General features: G+C 39.8%; 1 protein-coding gene across 1 annotated transcript in view; it reads right to left on the reverse strand.

Annotated features, from left to right (window-relative positions):
* The window catches only part of LOC108718521 (cadherin-9), a 206,977-nt gene that overhangs the window by 21,456 nt on the left and 166,293 nt on the right, over nucleotides 1–19,228 (reverse strand). The window contains exon 6 of the mRNA XM_018266858.2: nucleotides 17,235–17,422. Coding sequence (XP_018122347.2) covers nucleotides 17,235–17,422 — 188 coding nt within the window. The remainder of the gene's footprint in view (nucleotides 1–17,234; nucleotides 17,423–19,228) is intronic.

A 19,228-nucleotide genomic window follows, 5' to 3' on the forward strand; every position in this document is an offset into this window, starting at 1 on the left:
AGTTTTTGTCTTGTTTAATACAAACTTTATCCAACTCTCTAGAACCAGTGGCTGCATAAATATGGCTCCATGATCTTTGTCCCTGCCACTGGAGTTGGAAACATTAAAGAGGATGTACAAGCAAAAATAAAATATCATTTTTACTTTATTAACTGAAAAAGAAACCTATCCCCAATATACTTCAATTAAAAATTATGTACCATATACTTCAATTAAACAATGTGTACCATATATAAGTATATATAAGAAACCTGACTGTATGCAGTGAAAATTCCCCCTTTGTTTACTTGCTCTGACTGCTGCAGATATGAATCTCTACATGGTCACAGGCTGTTCTACAGGGAAACAAACAAAGCTGCTCGAGTTCTGTGAAGTCCCCCCTTGCCATTTAAAAATAAGATTGTTTCCCTGCAGAGCAGTTAGGGACCTTCTGAAGTTTCCTATCCTCATCAGTCAGAGAAAGTAAGTGAAGGGAGAATTTGCATACAGTCAGGTTTTTTATAAAAATGGTAGACATTATTTAATTAAAGTATATAAGAGATAGGTTTCTTTTTCATTAAAGAAAGTAAAAATGGAATTATATTTTTTAATATGATTGCGGGTGGCATTATCATTTAAGCTAAGCCTTGTACTCCTGCATGATACATTGTTCTTAACTTGCTTTTATATCACAGTACACTATATGGTAGAGTTAATGTCTTTTTTTTTTAAAGCATATGTTTTTATTGAATTTTAACAAAGGGGAAGGGGGGAGGGGTACAAAACAAAAGAGAAACAGTTAAAATTATCTTAAATATATACAGTACTGTCTGTTGCATGAGTCAGCAGCATACATCATATAGCAATTACACTTCAAATAACCGTTAGGAGCATTCAAGCGCCCTGAGAGAATCAGCTACTGCTCCTTCTCAAGGATCCTGTTCTGGGTGTGAGTCTAACCAGGGGGACCATATTTTCTCAAACTTGGAGGGGCACCCTCTTGCTTCATATGTCAATTTAACATTTACCAGTGACTTTCCTACTAGTGACAACCATTGTTGTACTGTGGGAGGTTGGGGGGCCATCCATTTCAATACCAAAGTCTTTTTAGCATAGAATAGCACAGTTTTAATGAGTATTCTGGACCTGATTAGGGGAAGTAGGTCTTCCACGATCCCCAGTAAGCAAATCTCAGGTGTACAGGCTCCGGGAAATGTCAATTGCTCGTGCAAGTGGTTTATTACATAGTTACACAGTTACATAGTTAAATTGGGTTGAAAAAAGACAAAGTCCATCAAGTTCAACCCCTCCAAATGAAAACCCAGCATCCATACACACACCCCTCTCTACTATAAAATTAAATTCTATATACCCATACCTATACTAACTATAGAGCTTAGTATCACAATAGCCTTTGATATTATGTCTGTCCAAAAAATCATCCAAGCCATTCTTAAAGGCATTAACTGATTCAGCCATCACCTGGCAGTGCATTCAACAGCCTCACTGTCCTGACTGTGAAGAACCGCCTACGTTGCTTCAAATGAAAGTTCTTTTTTTCTAGTCTAAAGGGATGGCATCTGGTACGGTGATCCACATTATGGGTAAAAAGGTCCCCTGCTATTTGTCTATAATGTCCTCTAATGTACTTGTAAAATGTAATCATGTCCACTCGCAAGTGCCTTTTTTCCAGAGAAAACAACCCCAAACTTGACAGTCTACCCTCATAATTTAAGTCCTCTATCCCCTAATCAATTTAGTTGCACGTCTCTCACTCTCTCCAGCTCATTTATATCCCTCTTAAGGAGAGTCCAAAATTGCACTGCATACTCCAGATGAGGCCTTAGCAGGGACCTATAAAGAGGCATAATTATGTTTTCATCCCTTGAGTTAATGCCCTTTTTTATGCAAGACAGAACTTTATTTGCTTTAGTAGCCACAAAATGACACTGCCCAGAATTAGACAACTTGTTACTGAGAAGGGGATCCTTTTTTGAATAGAGGCACCACATTAGCAATTTGCCAGTCTTTCGGCACTTTGCCAGATCTCAATGAATACTGAAAAATTAAGTAAAGAGATTTGGCAATCACAGAGCTAAGCTCGCTAAGTACCCTGGGATGAATACCATCTGGCCCGGGACCTTTGTTAATCTTAACATGTTCTAGTCTGTTTTGAATTTCATCATGTGTGAACCATGCATCATTAGTTGTATTACTAGAATTGGGACTATTAAGAAGGAAACCTTCACTTATTGGTTCCTCATTTGTGTAGACAGATGAAAAATATGAGTTCAGAATCTGCGCTTTTATTTTGTTTTCATCAACCAGCTGACCCCCCTCTGATAGTAAGGGTCCCACCCCTTCCTGATTAATTTTTTTACTACTAACATATTTAAAAAATAATTTGGGATTTTTTTTACTGCTTGCTGCAATATCCTTTTCTATATCAATTTTAGCTTGCCTTATAGCTTCTTTGCATGATTTATTAGCCCCCTTGTACCTTATAAATGATTCGGCTGTCCCTGCTAACTTGAAAGCCTTAAAAGCTCGTCTTTTCTTACCCACCTCAACACCAACACTTTTATTGAACCAAAAATGTTTTGCTTTGCAACGACGTTCCTTGCTCGCAAGTGGAATATACTGACAAGTTTATTTATTAAGCAGCATTTTAAAGACTTCCCATTTTTGTTCTGTGTTTAACCCTGTGAAACGCATTTCCCACTTAATATGTTGCAGAGATGCTCTTATACTGTCAAAGTTTGCACGTCTGGAAAATTTGTGTTTTAGTTACTCCCTTATAGAATTGCTTCTGCAACAGAATCTCAAAGGAGACCATGTTATGATCACTATTCCCTAAATGCTCACCCACACAAATGTTAGAGATGAGTTCAGTATTATTAGTTATTACAAGGTCCAAAAGAGAGTTATTCCTAGTAGGTTCTTGAACGAGCTGGAATAAAAAGTTGTCATTCAGCATATTTACAAACCTACTAGCTTTTTCTTTCTTAGCAACCCCATTACCCCAGTCAATGTCTGGATAATTGAAGTCACCCATAGCAACAACTTGACCCAGCTGTGAAGCCGCTTGTATCTGCAAGAGTAGCTGGGCTTCATACTCGACACTTAGGTGGTTTATAGCATACACCAATGATAATTATTTTTGTAACCTTTTGCCCAGTCAAAATCTCTACCCAGAGGGATTCTACACCCTCACCAGTGCCAGCTATGGTTATTTCTTTAGCGCATGGCTTTAATTCAGGCTTTACATACAAACACACTCCTCCACCCTTTGTAATCCCTCTGTCCCTCCTAAAAAGGGTGTAACCATTTAAATTCACAATCCAGTCACATGTTTTATCCCACCAAGTCTCAGTGATACCAATTATATCATAATTTTTAGAGCATGCAATTAATTCTAGGTCTCCCATTTTACCTGACAAACTCTGTGCATTTGCCAGCATACAGCGTAGGTTACTACTTTTACTTTTGAAATTTGCATTACTTAGTGAAGAATTATATGTTAAGTTAGTATTATTATGTTTTGCTTGTAACAGAGGGACCTCCTTAGCTGGTAAACTGTATGCCCCCCTCACTCCTCCCCCATGACCCCTTACTAACCCCACTGCCCCATCTACCCTAGCTTCCACATAATTCTTTATCTCACCCCCCCCTTGCCTTAAACACTCCTCCAACCTCTTAGCCATTTTTTCCCCTAGCACCGTGGACCCCCTTCCATTGAGGTGCAAACCGTCACGACTGTATAGGTTGTACCCCAAGGAAAAATCAGCTCAGTGCTCTAGGAACCCAAACCCTTCCTTCCTACACCAAGACTTGAGCCACGCATTTAGCTCCCTAAACTCCCGCTGTTTTCCTAAACTTGCACGTGGCACAGTTAAAATTTCATGAAAGATGAAATCAGTTTCCCAACTTTAGGGTCCCAGAGTATCTCTTCAAATTTTGGGGCATCGTATGTAATCTGGAGTGTAGAGAATTGAACTCTAAAGTCCTCTCTGAGTTGCAGATATCTAAACCAGTGGATCGCTGGTTGAGCGGTTAATTGTTTAATTTGGTCCATAGTGTGGAACCTGGAATCTATCAGCAGATCACCTAGGGACCTAATGTGCTTTTGGGGCCAGTAAAAGAAGTCTTGTAAAGTTTGCAGGTGGGGCAGGTTTGTGTTTCTCCATAGCGGTAAATGTGGAGATCTTAGGGGGGCAGATACTTTTGAAAGTTTGCACGCCGATATCCATGCCTTGCAGGGAGTAGAAATGGTAGTGGGGAGTGAATCGTAATCCTCTAGCCTCCTATAGGGGACACTGCAGAGTGCCTCTAGCGAGCCCACTAGGGCTCCCAGCAATGAGCTACTTGGGTTGTCTTCATTAGGATGGAACCACAAGTGTATATGATACAACTGCCCTGCTAAGTAGTAGAGATGGAGATGTGGGAGACCAAGACCACACCTATCTGTGGGGGCAGTTAACGATTCCCAATTCTAGGTGTTTTGTTAGCCCATAAGAATGAGATCAGTATGGATGTGACTCTTCTAAAGAATGAGAGTGGGATATAAACTGGAGAGTTTAATAAAGCATATAAAATTTTCGGTAAGTATATCATTTTGTATATGTTCATCCGTCCCCACAAGGTTACAGGAAGCTTGGCCCATGTGATGAGGGATTGCTTGAACACATGTTTTTTAAGAACAAACTGATCGGGAGCGTGGACTGGCTGACAGGGTCCCATTAAGGGTTTTTTTCCCGGTTTCCCGTCGGGTCAGTACGACACTGTGCATTTCCTCTAACGATTCATTGTGGTCTCCGAGGAATAACAACACGTCATTGGCATAGAGGGCCAATTTTTCCTCTCGAGGACCCAACCGGAAGCCACGTATTCTAGGTGATTCGAGAACCTTAAGGCTAGGGGCTCTATAGCTATTGCAAATAGGAGGGGCCTGAGAGGACATCATTGTCGTGTGCCTCTGGACAAGGGGAAGGGTTTTGAGTTGAGATTGTTTACTCTAACCTGGGCTGAGGGCGTTGTATACAACATTTGGACCTATTTAATGAAATAAGGACCAAAACCAAACTTATGCATTGTTGCCCATAGGTATTGCCACTTCACTGAGTCGAAGGCTTTAGGTGGAGTTAATGTTTAATTTGATTAGACACTATTGTAAGAAATTGCCATCTTGGTTTTGATACTTAATAGGAAAGTAGTTGCCCAGGAAACTTACATGAAACCTTGATTATCATAACCAAGGTTTTTCTGTGACTACTAAGGCCTATGTCTGCTGTAGGGACCATAAATCAACTTACTGTATGCGGGAAAACTTGTTCAACAGGATGTAGGCAAGTTGGGGGTTTATCTTGGCATCTTTTCAGTTGGAGGGTGAGGGGCAGGTGGGAACCCAGGATAAAAGAACCATGGACAGAGTGGAGGGAGAAGGAATCAGCTAGAGAAGATAGCAGCCTGGGAGAAGAGACAGAGGAACCTGGGACAAGTCAGGTTGTGAAGACTGTAGACTAGAGGGAAGCCATAATGAAGCTGACCTCTATTACACTGCTATGGTGGTAACATTAATGTAGACTTGTATAGTTTATAACTGTAAATATTGTAATTTTTGTTTTAGTTTAAGTGTAATCATTTATCTCTCACAATCCATTGATTTATTTTACAATATATCACTTTAATATATGCTTATTGGTGTGGATTCACTATCTGCTTGCGCAAAAGTACCAGAAACCTAGTAAGAGGGTTGAGAGATATTATTAATATAATAGTATAAAATCTACACTATGTTAAGATAATAATACTATTGTGTGTGTTTTGAAATACTCAGTAAGGCAAGCTTCTGGATTCGACTGACACATTCCTGTACATATACTGTACATAGTAACATAGTAAGTTAGGTTGAAAAAAGACACACGTCCATCAAGTTCAACCTTTTGACTTTTTTTAACATGCCTAACTGCCAGTTGATCCAGAGCGGGAAAAAAAAATCCTTCCTGACTCCAAAATGGGAATCAAACTAGTCCCTGGATCAACTTGTACTATGAGCTATCTTCCATAACCCTGTATTCCCTCGCTTGCTAAAAAGCCATCTAACCTCTTCTTAAAGCTACCTAATGTATCAGCGAGCACAACTTATTCAGGGAGAGAATTCCACATCTTCACAGCTTTCACTGTAAAAAAAACCCTTCCGAATATTTAGGCGGAACCCCTTTTCTTCTAAACGGAACGCGTGACCATGTGTCAGCTAGAAAGACCTACTGGTAAATAAAGCTTTAGAGAGATTATTACATGATCCCCTTATATATTTATACATATCCAGCGTGAACATCTCCAATTTGGCCAGTCTTTCTTCATAGCTAAGATTTTCCATACCTTTTACAAGCTTAGATGCCCTTTTCTGGACCCTCTCTAATACAATAATGTCCTGTTGGAGAGATGAAGACCAAAACTGTACGGCATATTCTAGATGGGGCCTTACCAGTGCTCTATGCAGTGGAAGAATGACCGCTTTCTGCCATGATTAAATGCCCCTTTTAATACAGCTCAAGACCTTATTTGCACTTGATGCTGCTGACTGGCAATGCTTGCTGCAGCCAAGTTTAACATCTACAAGGTCTCCAAGGTCCTTTTTCATAATGGATTTGCCTAGTGCAGTCCTATTAAGGATAAAAGTGGGTTTGATATTTTTACATCCCAGGTGCATGACTTTACATTTATCAACATTGAATCTCATTTGCCATTTAGCTGCCCAGATTGCCAGTTTGTCTGACATGACCTATCCTTCATAAATCAGAAAAAATGAACGCCAATACCTTGTCTGCTGTAAACAGGGATTTCCCAAAATTTATTCCATGGTGCTCTTGAACACTTCACAATGATCACGGTGAAGTGTTCAAGAGCACCATGGAATAAATTTTGGGAAATCCCTTTTTGCAGCAGGCTTCTACTGGCCAACAATATTTGGATGGTTTGTCGTTTTGATGTTCTATCCATTTGAATGGCAAACAAGCTAAGTAGGGCCATTTCTGGCGAAAGCGAATGGGAAAATACCTGTGGTGTCCGTTATTATTTGGTTAACCATGAACCAGTATCTTTGCGCAATGGGGCACGTCCACCATATGTGCAGCATAGTCCCAACATCCCTCTGGCATCTCCATCACACATTTGGCACTTCGGGAAAAGCGTTGTGAATTTTCTCCGGAGTCATATACCATCGGTACATTATTTTTGTAGTAAGTTCGTGCTGATTGAGTGCCCTAGAGAATTTGGATGATTGGCCAAATAAGTACTCCCACGACTCTAGGTCAATTGACAGATTCAAGTCTCTTTCCTATGCGACCCTTGCCAACTGTAAGTGACTTGTTGAGTCTTGCATAAGTACATTATAGACCAGAGTGATACCTTTCTTGGCTCCTTGGGTATGCCAACATTTCATTTCATATCTAGTCGGTTGACGCGCACTCAGCCAGTTATTCGTTTGTAAGTAGTGTTGTATACGGATATAGGAATAAAGTTGGATGTCAGGCAGGTTATACTCTGATTTTAAGCCAGAGAAGAGCTTCATCCCATTCCGATCATACAGGTCTCCAATCTTAGTTATATCTAGATGGTGCCAGGTTTTGAGGTTCAAGTCCGGTATGGCTTCCCCAAGGATAGAGATGGGCGCCAGCACCGATAATGGGTTGCTTAGCTGTCTGTTAGCCTTCACTGTATACCATGTCTTCAATGTAGCAGTGATGGGCGGGGACAACTGTCCCAAACTTGTGTAGTTGTGCTTCCCCAATGTCCAGACATGTGAGAGGTTAGTGTGATCAAATTTGGACTTGTAGAGCCAGTTTTCCATATCCACCCACTTCTTACTCCCGTGGGGTAAGTGCCAATCAGCCATTTGTTCCAGAATTGTGGCTTTGTAATATGCTTGCAGGTTTGGGCAGGCCAATCCTGCTTTTCTCTTATGTGCATACATCACTGCTCGGGAGATCCTTGGTTTACGATAGTTCCAAATAAAGGATAGAAGCAGTCTCCGGATTTGTTGAAAAAAGGTATTATACAGTGGGATGGGCAGAGCTCTAAATTTGTACAGAATTTTCGGAATTATCAGCATTTTGATTGCGTTTATCCGTCCCATCCAAGAAACGTACGTCGTCTGCCACATATTCAAGGTCGTCTGCGTGTCTTTTAGCATGGATGCAAAGTTATGTTTGTAGAGTTGAGTCGGGTCTGCTGATATTTCCACACCAAGGTAGTGAATCGCCGTGGTTTGCCAGTCCAAGTCATATTCAAGCTTCAATTTGGTAGAATCCGGCTCAGGTAAAAAGATAGGTAGCGCCTGGATCTTAGTGATATTAAGCTTAAAATACGTCAACCTGCCAAAGTGTCCAATGTCCAATCAATTTAAACAGTTCCTGTAAGGCAACTTCAGGATTAGTTAGCAGTAATGCAATATCATCTGCAAAAAGCAGGACCTTGTGGTTTTGAGGACCTAGTGACACACTCCAAATTCTCTGGGAGTCCCTAATGGCCTGGGCTAGTGGTTCTATACTCAAAATGTAAATAAGGGGCGACAGCGGGCAACCTTGTCTAGTACCATTTGACAGGGGGAAGACTTTAGATAGAAAACCATGTACATTGACCTGGGCTGTTGGGTTGGAATATAGGGCCAAGATAGCTGTGATAAGCATATTAGGGATGCCAAAGCACTCTAAAACCAATTTGAGATAAGTCCAATTCACTCGATCGAACGCTTTCTCAGCGTCCAATGCCAATAGAATAGAAGGAGTTCGATGCTTATGTACCTGATGAATCATGTTGATAAGCCTCCTCGTGTTATCATGTAGCTGGTGACGTTTAACAAAGCCTGTTTGATCAGTGTTGATCAAAAGTGGTAGAACCCTTTGTAGGCGTTTCGCTATGATTGATGCATAAATCTTAAGGTCGCTATTTAACAGCGATATAAGGCGATAGTTAGCACATTTGGTACTGTCTTTCCCCGGTTTCAGTATGATTGATATATATGATTGCAACATTTCTTGGGGGAATTGCCCAGCCGTTGCTAGTTGTTAGTAAAACCGTCTGGGCCCGGGGCTTTGTTTTGCGGCAGGTTTTTTATTTCCTGCAAGACTTCTTCCCTGCTGAGAGGTTCTAGTAACGGTGGGATCATAGACGAGGGCAAGTGTGGCAAGTGCAGTTGTTGTAAGAACAGTTTGATATCAGCCTCTAAAGGTTGCTCCGTGGAGGGGCTGTCTTTTAAATTATAGAGGTCGCTATAGAATTTGGCAAAAGTATCTGCTTTGTCCGTGGGGTTTATTTTAGCTTCCTGAGCGGGTTCCTGGATCTTATCAATGCGATGATGCATTCGCTGTTTTACTAGTTGCCTTTTGAGAATGGCCGTCGCTCTATTTCGCATGGCATATTGCATGCTTTTAACTTTAATTAGCTGGTTGTGGCATCTGTTAAGAATAAGTAAATTTACCTCTTCTTTAAGCCTATTTAAAAGGACTACAGTGTCAGGAGTGGGGGATGTCCGTTGCTCCTGCTCTAGAACCTGAATTCTTTGAAGAAGCTGTTCTTGGTGAGCTTTCGCTACTTTTGCTTTATGAGAGGCTATACTAATAAAATGTCCTCTAAGTACCGCCTTGTGTGTACACCAAAGCGTTAAGTCAGCTATATCTGTGCTATCATTGTGGAGAAAAAATTCTGTGAGTTTATTTTCTAGTTGGTTATTAGCATTTTTATCTGTTAGTAGAGCATTATTGAGCCTCCACGGGGGCCGTGCAGTAAACTGATACTTCTCCTGCAGTGCAAATGCGACCACGGAATGATCCGTCCAAGTCGTATTCTGAATTGTACACTGGGAGGCTAAATTTAGAGTTTGAGGGTGGGTCAAAAAGAGATCTATTCTAGTTTACGACCTATGGTGGGACAAGTAATACGAAAAATCCTTCAAAGTTGGATTTTGCACTCTCCAGACATCGTACAAGTTATATTGGGCTAGCAGTTTTGTGAATGTTAGGGATTTCTTGGTCACCTCAGCATGGTACTGTGGGGGCAATGCCGTCGCTTGTGGTGATCTATCCATGTTTGGGTCTAAAACATTGTTAAAGTCTCCGCCAACAATAACAGTACCCTGTTTATAATTTTGTAATTGCTCAAGGGCTTGTTTCAGAAATAAATTTTGGTTAGTGTTAGGGGAGTAAAGATTCATTAGCGTATACTGCTGCTGGTTCACAATGCATACAACAATTAGACATCTGCCATTGGGGTCAGCTAAATGTTTCACACTAGAAATATTGAGAGTCTGCTTAGCTAAAATAGCTACACCCCGTTTTTTAGTTTGCGAGGGTGCTGCCACTATCATTTTGTAATGTTTATTGCCTATGGACATTTGATCTTCCAAACGGAAGTGCGTTTCCTGGATCCAGACAATATCTGCCCGATGCTTTTTGCATTCAGCCAAGGCTAATAGACGTTTGCGGGGGGGTATTCAGGCCCCGCGCGTTAATGGACATACATTTAAGTACCATATTGGCTAATGGAAGTGCTATACTGTGACCATACTAGCTGACCCCAGAGCAATACAGCATAATACATCAAAATAGCAATTGCCAGTTTCCCAGGAAAAGAGAACAAAGAAAACATAAAACCTAGAACTTATGTACAGTCCATCGAGCACTTGCGGCTGATCTCTTGTTGCATACATGCCCAAAAGCGGGCAGACAGTCCTGCAATAGGAGAGAAAGTGGTTGGGGGGGAGATGTGATTTCGTAGGTGTGAAAACCCAACTGTTCCTGTTCCGGTGCCTGGAACGGTTGCTAGAGTAGTTAACCCAGGGTGGGCTGAGATTCCTCGTAGCATGCATGGGTCTTCAAGTGGTTGCGTTATCATCTCCTTCTCTCCTTTCTCTTTGTCAGTGCCAACATGCATCTTTCCAAGGGGTTGTCTTGGCTTTAGTGGCGCTGTAAGACGAATGTTCCACTTTGCCAATGCTTGCTTCCCTTCATCCACCGTCAGGATTGTTTTTGTGGAGTTTTGCCAATGAACCAAGAGCTTCGTAGGGAAACCCCATTTATACGGTATATCGTTTTGGCGAAGAGTTTGCGTTATCCCAGCTAATTCACGTCTTTTAGCCATGGTAGCTGCAGAGAAATCAGCAAAAGCCTGTATTTTCCCATAAGGCTCTGGGAATGTTTTGTGTTGTCTGGCATAGCGCATCAAGTCTTCCATTATATGGAAGAAGTGAATCCTGAGTATGGTATCTCTGGGAGCCTCACTTGGCGCGTTTGTGGGCTTGGGGATCCTATGGATCCTATCTATGAGGAGGTGGTCTGCAGGGGTTTCTGGGAGCGTAGCAAGTATTAAATCTTGTGCATATTGGCAAAGCTGCTGCTGCATTATAACCTCAGGAATACCCCTCAGCCTGATATTGTTCCTTCTGGAACGGTCCTCCACATCAGCCAATTTACTTTGCAGTATAGATATCATGGACTCTTGCGCTTCAACCGTGTCTGCCATGTTATTATGAGCCTCCACTAACTCCTCCATTTTAGTTTCAACATGGTCAGTGCGAGCTGCAATCTCATGCAGTTCAGATTTTATGTCCTGCACTGCCTGTTTTGTATCCGAATGGATATCCTCCCTTAATTGCGCCAATAGCGCCTTTAAATGCGTTTCATTATTAAACTGTGTATCTCTGTACTTAGCTGCCTGCTATTCCAGCTCAGCGTCGCGCTGTGGAGAGGATCTGCAGGAGGAGGACTGGGCGCCATCTTGGCTGTCGTCCTGGTTTGGCGTCTTCGGCTGAGAGCCATAAAATGCGGTGAGTCGCAGTGGCTGCTGCTTATCTTTTTTCTTAGGCATGTTGGCTGGGACGTCCGCTCACAGTTTCTGTGCAGTTTACTACCCTGGGACTGCTAAAAGGCTGCTTTTTGTCGGCACCGGCTCAGGAGCTCAGCAAAGTACGTGCGCTCACATGCGCTCTTAGGCCACGCCCACCCATATATAGTTTTATTGAGATTTCTCACTTATATAGATCAAAATCTACAAGCAGTACACTAGCAAATTTCCAAAGCACCGCTCCACAAAACGGCATACTTCTGATTTCAAGGTCAAACATTCCACTAACAGTAGGTTCACCGGAGAAAACCATATATTTGCAGAAAGTACACATTCCCCCGAATCTAAATTGGGTATGCATGTCTTTCTACCCCAAAGCACCAAGCCGCAAATCTTTCCTAAATTTGCCAATTTTGGGGACATTTCCAAAAATCACCTCAAAACTTCCACCCTGCAGCATCTTATATCAAACATACTATTGGTTAACAAGACAAATGACCCCAAATATGAAAGCCTAGGGTCCACTGAACAGTTTGATGCCCAATATGTATAGGTGTACCTAAGCACGTGGCATATAGGGGCCTCAAAAGGAAGACCCCCCCATTTAGTCTATCATTTCAGGTGCTGCAAAATCAACACATTTACATCATTTTGGGGTGGGCAAAGGTAGGAAACAGTACGTTCACCCCAGAAAACCATATATTTTCAGAAAGTACACATTCCCCCGAATCTAAATTGGGTATGCATGTCTTTCTACCCCAAAGCACCAAGCCGCAAATCTTTCCTAAATTTGCCAATATTGGGAAAATTTCCAAAAATCACCTCAAAACTTCCACCTGCAGCACCTTATTTCATACATACTATTAGGTATCAAGATAAATCACCCCAAATATGAAAGCCTGGGGTCCTCTGAACAGTTTGATGCCCAATGTACATAGGATTATTGAAGCACACGGCATGTAAAGACCCCAGAATCTACCTTTTGCATACTTATTTGATGTCTTACATTTACACTAATTTCCAAACATTACCAGTTTTATATGGGATAAAAGCTACAAAAAGTTATGGTAACCCCTAAAAGCCATATATTTTTGGAAAGTACATATTCTGATGAATCTAAAATGGGTAATTATGTCTTTCTACTCCAAACTACCTTACTGCAAAGCTATGCTAAAAGCAGTGGTTTTTATGACATTTCTGAAAACTGTCTAAAAATATTGCAATTGGTCGCATTTATCTCACCCAATTTGTTACATACAATTGTAAAACACCCTAAATATTGACGCCAAGGGTCTACTGAACAGTTTGATGCCCAATGTGCATAGATATACCAAAGCAGCTGGCATGTGCGGACCCCCAAAAAATTTGTGTATTTGAATTTTCTCCGCTGTCTTTTCGCCTTCTGTGAAGTATGACACGTGACTGTGTATTATTTGCCAAAAGACCCTCCTAACAGCACATAGACCCCCAAAACCATATATGTGTGGAAAGTACACATTCTGACGAATCTAAAATAGGTAATTATGTCTTTCTACTCCAAACTACCTTACTGCAAAGCTTCGATAAAGGCAGCGGTTTTTATGACATTTCTGAAAATTGTCTAAAAATATTGCAATTGGTCACATTTATCTCACCCAATTTGTAACATACAATTGTAAAACACCCTAAATATTGACGCCAAGGGTCTACTGAACAGTTTGATGCCCAATGTGCATAGATATTCCAAAGCAGCTGGCATGTGCGGACCCCCAAAAAATTTGTGTATTTGAATTTTCTCCGCTGTCTTTTCACCTTCTGTGAAGAATGGCCCGTGACTGCGTATTATTTGCCAAAAGACCCTTCTAACAGCACATAGACCCCCAAAACCATATATTTTTGGAAAGTGCACATTCTGACAAATCTAAAATGGGTAATTATGTCTTTCTACTCCAAACTACCTCACTGTAAAGCTACGCTAAAGGCAGCAGTTTTTATGACATTTCTGAAAATTGTCTAAAAATATTGCAATTGGCCGCATTTATCTCACCCAATTTCTTACATACCATTGTAAAACACCCTAAATATTGACGCCAAGAGTCTACTGAACATTTTCATGCCCAATATGCATAGATATACCAAAGCAGCTGGCATGTGCGGACCCCAAAAAAATTGTGTATTTGAATTTTCTATGCTGTCTTTTCACCTTCTGTGAAGAATGACCCATGACTGCGTATTATTTGCCAAAAGACCCTCCTAACAGCACATAGACCCCAAAAACCATATATGTTTGGAAAGCACACATTCTGACGTATCTAAAATGGGTAATTATGTCTTTCTACTCCAAACTACCTTACTGCAAAGCTACGTTAAAGGCAGCGTTTTTTATGACATTTCTGAAAATTGTCTAAAAATATTGCAATTGGCCGCATTTATCTCACCCAATTTCTTATATAGAATTGTAAAACACCCTAAATATTGATGCCACAGGTCTGCTTAACAGTTTGATGCCCAATATGCATAGGTATACCAAAGCAGCTGGCATGTGCGGACCCCCAAATAAAATAAGTGCATTTGAATTTTCTTCTCTGTCTTTTCCCCTTCTGTGAAGAATGGCCTGTGACAGCGTATTGAGCCACAATACCCTACTAACAGCACATAGACCCCCAAAACCATATATTTTTAGAAAGTACACATTCTGACGAATACAAAATAGGTAATTATGTCTTTGTACTCCAAACTATCGTACTGCAAAGTTACGCTAAGGCAGCGGTTTTTATGACATTTCTGAAAATTGTCTTTTCGCCTTCTGTGAACATAAAGCAGTGATTGTATATTGTGCCACAAGACCCCCTAACAGCACAAGACCCCCCAAAAACATATATTTTTGTAAAGTACACATTCTGACATATACAAAATTGCAACAACAAAAAAAAAAAAGCCTGAAAGAAAAAGAATAAAGCTAACTTAGTAAAATGTGTATTGTGTATTTGTACATGCATGTAATTAGTATGTAAATGTGTGTATAACTGTAAAATAAATGCTTACTTACAGTTCTGATGACCAGCAGGGTCCTGGGCAGCTAAGAGGGGGGACCTAAAGCAGAGTGCACGCAGCAGGAAGCAGCAGGCTGGCTGGAACAGGCAGAGGAGACGCAGCACAAGGAGCAGACACGTGTCTGCATAACTATAGACGGGTCCTGCGACGATCGCAGGACCCACTTGACCTCCCCCTCCTCTCCCTCTGCTCATTGCCTAGTGGGTGGGGAGAGTAACAGATCCCTCTGCTGAAGCGGCAATCGCCACAGATGCAGAGAGGAGCAGAGGAGAGGCAGCACAAGGAGCAGACATGTGTCTGCATAACTGTAGACGGGTCCTGCGACGATCGTGTCGCAGGACCCACGTGACCTCCCCCTCCTCTCCCTCTGCTCATTGCCTAGGGGGTGGGGAGACTAACGGAAGCCTCTGCTGAAGCAGCAATCACCGCAGATGCAGAGAGGAGCCCTTTACAGCCAAGAACGTAGGTACTACGTGCTTGGCAGTTAGGGCTTTTCCCTGCAAGAACGTAGTACCTACGTTCTTGGCAGGTAAAAGGTTAAAGGCACATTTATCAAAGGTCGAATTTCTAATTCATGTGAGTTTTTAAAACTCCCTTAAACTCCCATAAATTTGAAATTTGGCCAATCAAAATTTATTAAAAAAAAATTAAACTTGGATGAATCTAATTGACCCAAAAACTTGAATTCAATTCAAAACTTTAACAAATTCGAATTGTTGAATTTTTTTCAGGTCAAACCTCTCAAATTCGAATAGGGAGTAATCCAAATTCGATTTGTTCTTTTTTTGTAAAAAAAATTGAATTAGATTTTTGAGATTTATCATACTCTGGCCCTTTAAGAATTGAATTTCGACTATTTGGGACCTAAAACCTGCCAACTGGCTGTTTAAGTCATTGGGAGAGGTCCAGGGATCAATTCAAACTTGAATCGAGTTAGAATTAGATTCAATTTGATTAGAATTTTCGGGTAATTTCAATTCTTCTGACTTTAAATTCGATTTTTCAAATAAATTTTGATTGGTCGAATTTAGAATTTGTAAGAATTTAGGAGTGTTTAAAAAAACTCACATGAATTTGAAATTTGACCCTTGATAAATGTGCCTCCTCATGAAGTAATGCACATTAAGGGGCAGATTTATCAAAGGTTGAAGTGGAAAATTCAAAATAAAAAAATTCGAATTTCAAGCTAATTTTTATGTACTTCGACTAGGGTGACTAGGGAATAGTCCAAATTCGATTTGAATTTGAAAAAAATTTGAATATGAAAATTTATGATGTACTGTCTCTTTAAAAATTAGACTTTGACAATTTGCCATCTAAAATCTGCCAAATTGCTGTTTTAGCCTATGGTGGACCTCCTAGAATTTATTAGGAATCAATTGGTGGACTTTTGAAAACTTTGAATCGAATTTGTTTGAATGCAGTTACTTCAATTCGTACGATTCGAATTTGATTGAAAACAGACCTATTCTGCAAAAAAAAAAAAAAAATTATGGAAAGACCCCTTATCCTGAAACCCCAGGTCCAATGCATTCTGGATAACAGCTCCCATACATGTATAACATATAAAAATTGAGCATTGAGCATATTAAGCATTACTTAGCACATTAGATTTGCCACATTTTCTTATTTATAGTACAGGTATGAGATCTAGTATCTCATTAACTAGAAAGATCTAAAACATGACAATGCCATTTTCATAATGTGAAGCAGCCTGGGAGAAGAGAGGGAGGAACCTGGTACAAGTCAGTATGTGAGGACTGCAGACCAGAGGGAAGCCATAATGAATCTGACCCAATTATACCATTGCTATGGTGGTAACAATAATGTCGACTTGTATAGTTTATGTTAACTGTAATAATAAGACAGTATATTCTATCTGATATTGAATAAGCTAGCATAAGCCAATGGTTATTGCAAAATAGTCCTATTTTTATAGCTTTATGGGTTTTAGACATTGTTTGCCAAATGTTGTCAGTTTAAGCCCCCTTGAAGTATTAACCTTTAGTCAGGGCCACCCCAATTTCTTAAAACTTAAAAATGATTTCCCCAGTTTATTAAATAAAATTAGATTTTTGTTTGTGTAATATATATATATATATATATATATATATATATATATATATATATATATATATATATATATATATATATATATATATATATATATATATATATGTAGTATGTTTGTTCTGCCTGTCCATATTATTGTACTGTTGTGGCTATAGTTTTGGGGCTTGGCACCCAACATTTGAACATGTTGAAACTTTTGACATTTGAAAAGTAATGGACTTTCAGTTTCAGTAAACTGCTTGATGTTGTTTTCACATTATTTTGCAATTTTAAAGTAAAATAAAACAATATGTAAAAATATGAAAAACCTTTTTAACTGTTATTATTCCATCTTGTGTTTCCTGGTCTGTAGTGATATCAAAATGACATTCTTCATCTCCATCAATGATTTTATAGTGTATTTCAGCATTTTTGCCCATATCTTCATCATTGGCTTTTATTCTACCTATCGCATTTCCGATTGCAACTGATTCAGTGGAGCTGAACTGATATATACCTATAAAATAATAAGAAAATATGTTTAATGAAAAACGTGAAAATACAGGCATTTCTGATGGCAGTTAGAAAGAGAAACTTTATAAAATCAAATGAGACAATAAAAAGAGAGAAAATGGGTAGAGAAGGTGTCCTTTATTATAATATAATATAGTCAATTTACTAAAATACTTGTTTAGCATTATTATCAATACTATATTACACATTATTTAATGTTATATATTATTTAAATCATTTCCAATAAGTTGGCATCAGCAATATTTCTAGTAGATAGTAAATTTTCTAGTAGAAGTATCTTTATAGATTGCTTAAATAAAGAGTATTTACATTTTATGGATACACTTGGTTGCTATAATTTTGCATTACATGTGAGAACATGTCAAAGGAATTCCAGTAGTGATGGGCGAATCTGTGATGATTCGCTTCGCCAAATTTTTCGCAAATTTCTAGCAAAATTCGCGAAACGGCAAAAAATTTGCGAAACTGCTGCAGCGCGACTCGTTTTGACGCGCGACGATCTTGTCGCGCGTCAAGTTCAAAGTTGACGGGCGTCGAGTTCGAAGCACACGTATCTGCTGGATTTGTCTACATTTTATGGGGCACATCTACTATAGGGTGAAAATTCACCAAAAGTTTGGTGTAAAATAATGGTCCCATATGTTATAAAATGTATGGAGGAAATCAGTTACAGAAAAAAATTTAAACACTTTTGCAGCCTATCAGCGTGAAAAACGGAAAAGACGGCAGCATTTAGTACTTAGATGATATTCCACTTAAAAATGATAATGTAAGTAACTGAAGAATGAGGATGTTTTATGCACTATGCAGGTCAGAGCTGAAGGCAAGTCTAGTGAACTGTCACTAACAGTAGCCACCAGGGCCGGACTGGGAGTAAAAAGCAGCCCGGGCAAAAAAAAAATCAAAGCAGCCCACATGTAAACACGCAATGCTCTTGTACTCAGACACACTTATATATTGGGTTTAAAACGTATATATTGGTGTCCACTTTGAGAGTCTGTTTACCCTCCATGTATGCAAAAAAATGATCCTCAACATAATTGTGATATACTGGCATAGATGCTATAATTCATCAGTGCAGTTGCCTATATAAATCAATCAATGGCTTGAAAATTAAAGCAAAGGTCTAAATTGCTGTTATGGGGAACCACTCTGGTGCAATTTAGCATCTGTTAGTAAATCATTCCCAGTGTATTTGAAGTTTTTTTTAAAGAACTACCCTCAAACCTTCCTGTTGTATGGTAAATAGTGCAAGAGAATACCTATGCTGACATGGTTTTCTGTTATCTCTCTGTACAGACTATGAGCAAACTTAGGGACTGTTCCTACTGAATTGTGCTTAGTACAGGGAATACCTATGCTGCCATAGTTTTATGGGATCTCTCTGTACAGACTATGAGCAAACTTAGGGGACTGTTCCTGCTGAATTGTGCTTAGTACAAGGAATACCTATGCTGTCATAGTATGTGTATAAATTTAAATGTATGTATAAATACCCCATCAGGGGTGACATCTGTCAGATGAGTGGCAATTCCATGTATAAATACCAACAAAAATCATAACAGAAGAATGGCACACCTGCAATTTTTGCTAGCAAGGAAAGGGTTAAAATTCACAAGGCCGTGTAATAAACATGATTTGTAGCCTTAATTGGTCAGCATTCTTTCTGCACTAATAGTCGGGGGGGGGGATGAATCTGCAGCACCATGATTTTTCCTCTCATGAACCAACTATTACTATTATACTATGCAGGGGATTTCCAGACGTGCTGCAAAATCACTTTGTCAAG

This window comes from Xenopus laevis, chromosome 6L (assembly GCF_017654675.1).
Source record: "Xenopus laevis strain J_2021 chromosome 6L, Xenopus_laevis_v10.1, whole genome shotgun sequence".
NCBI classification, from domain to species: domain Eukaryota; kingdom Metazoa; phylum Chordata; class Amphibia; order Anura; family Pipidae; genus Xenopus; species Xenopus laevis.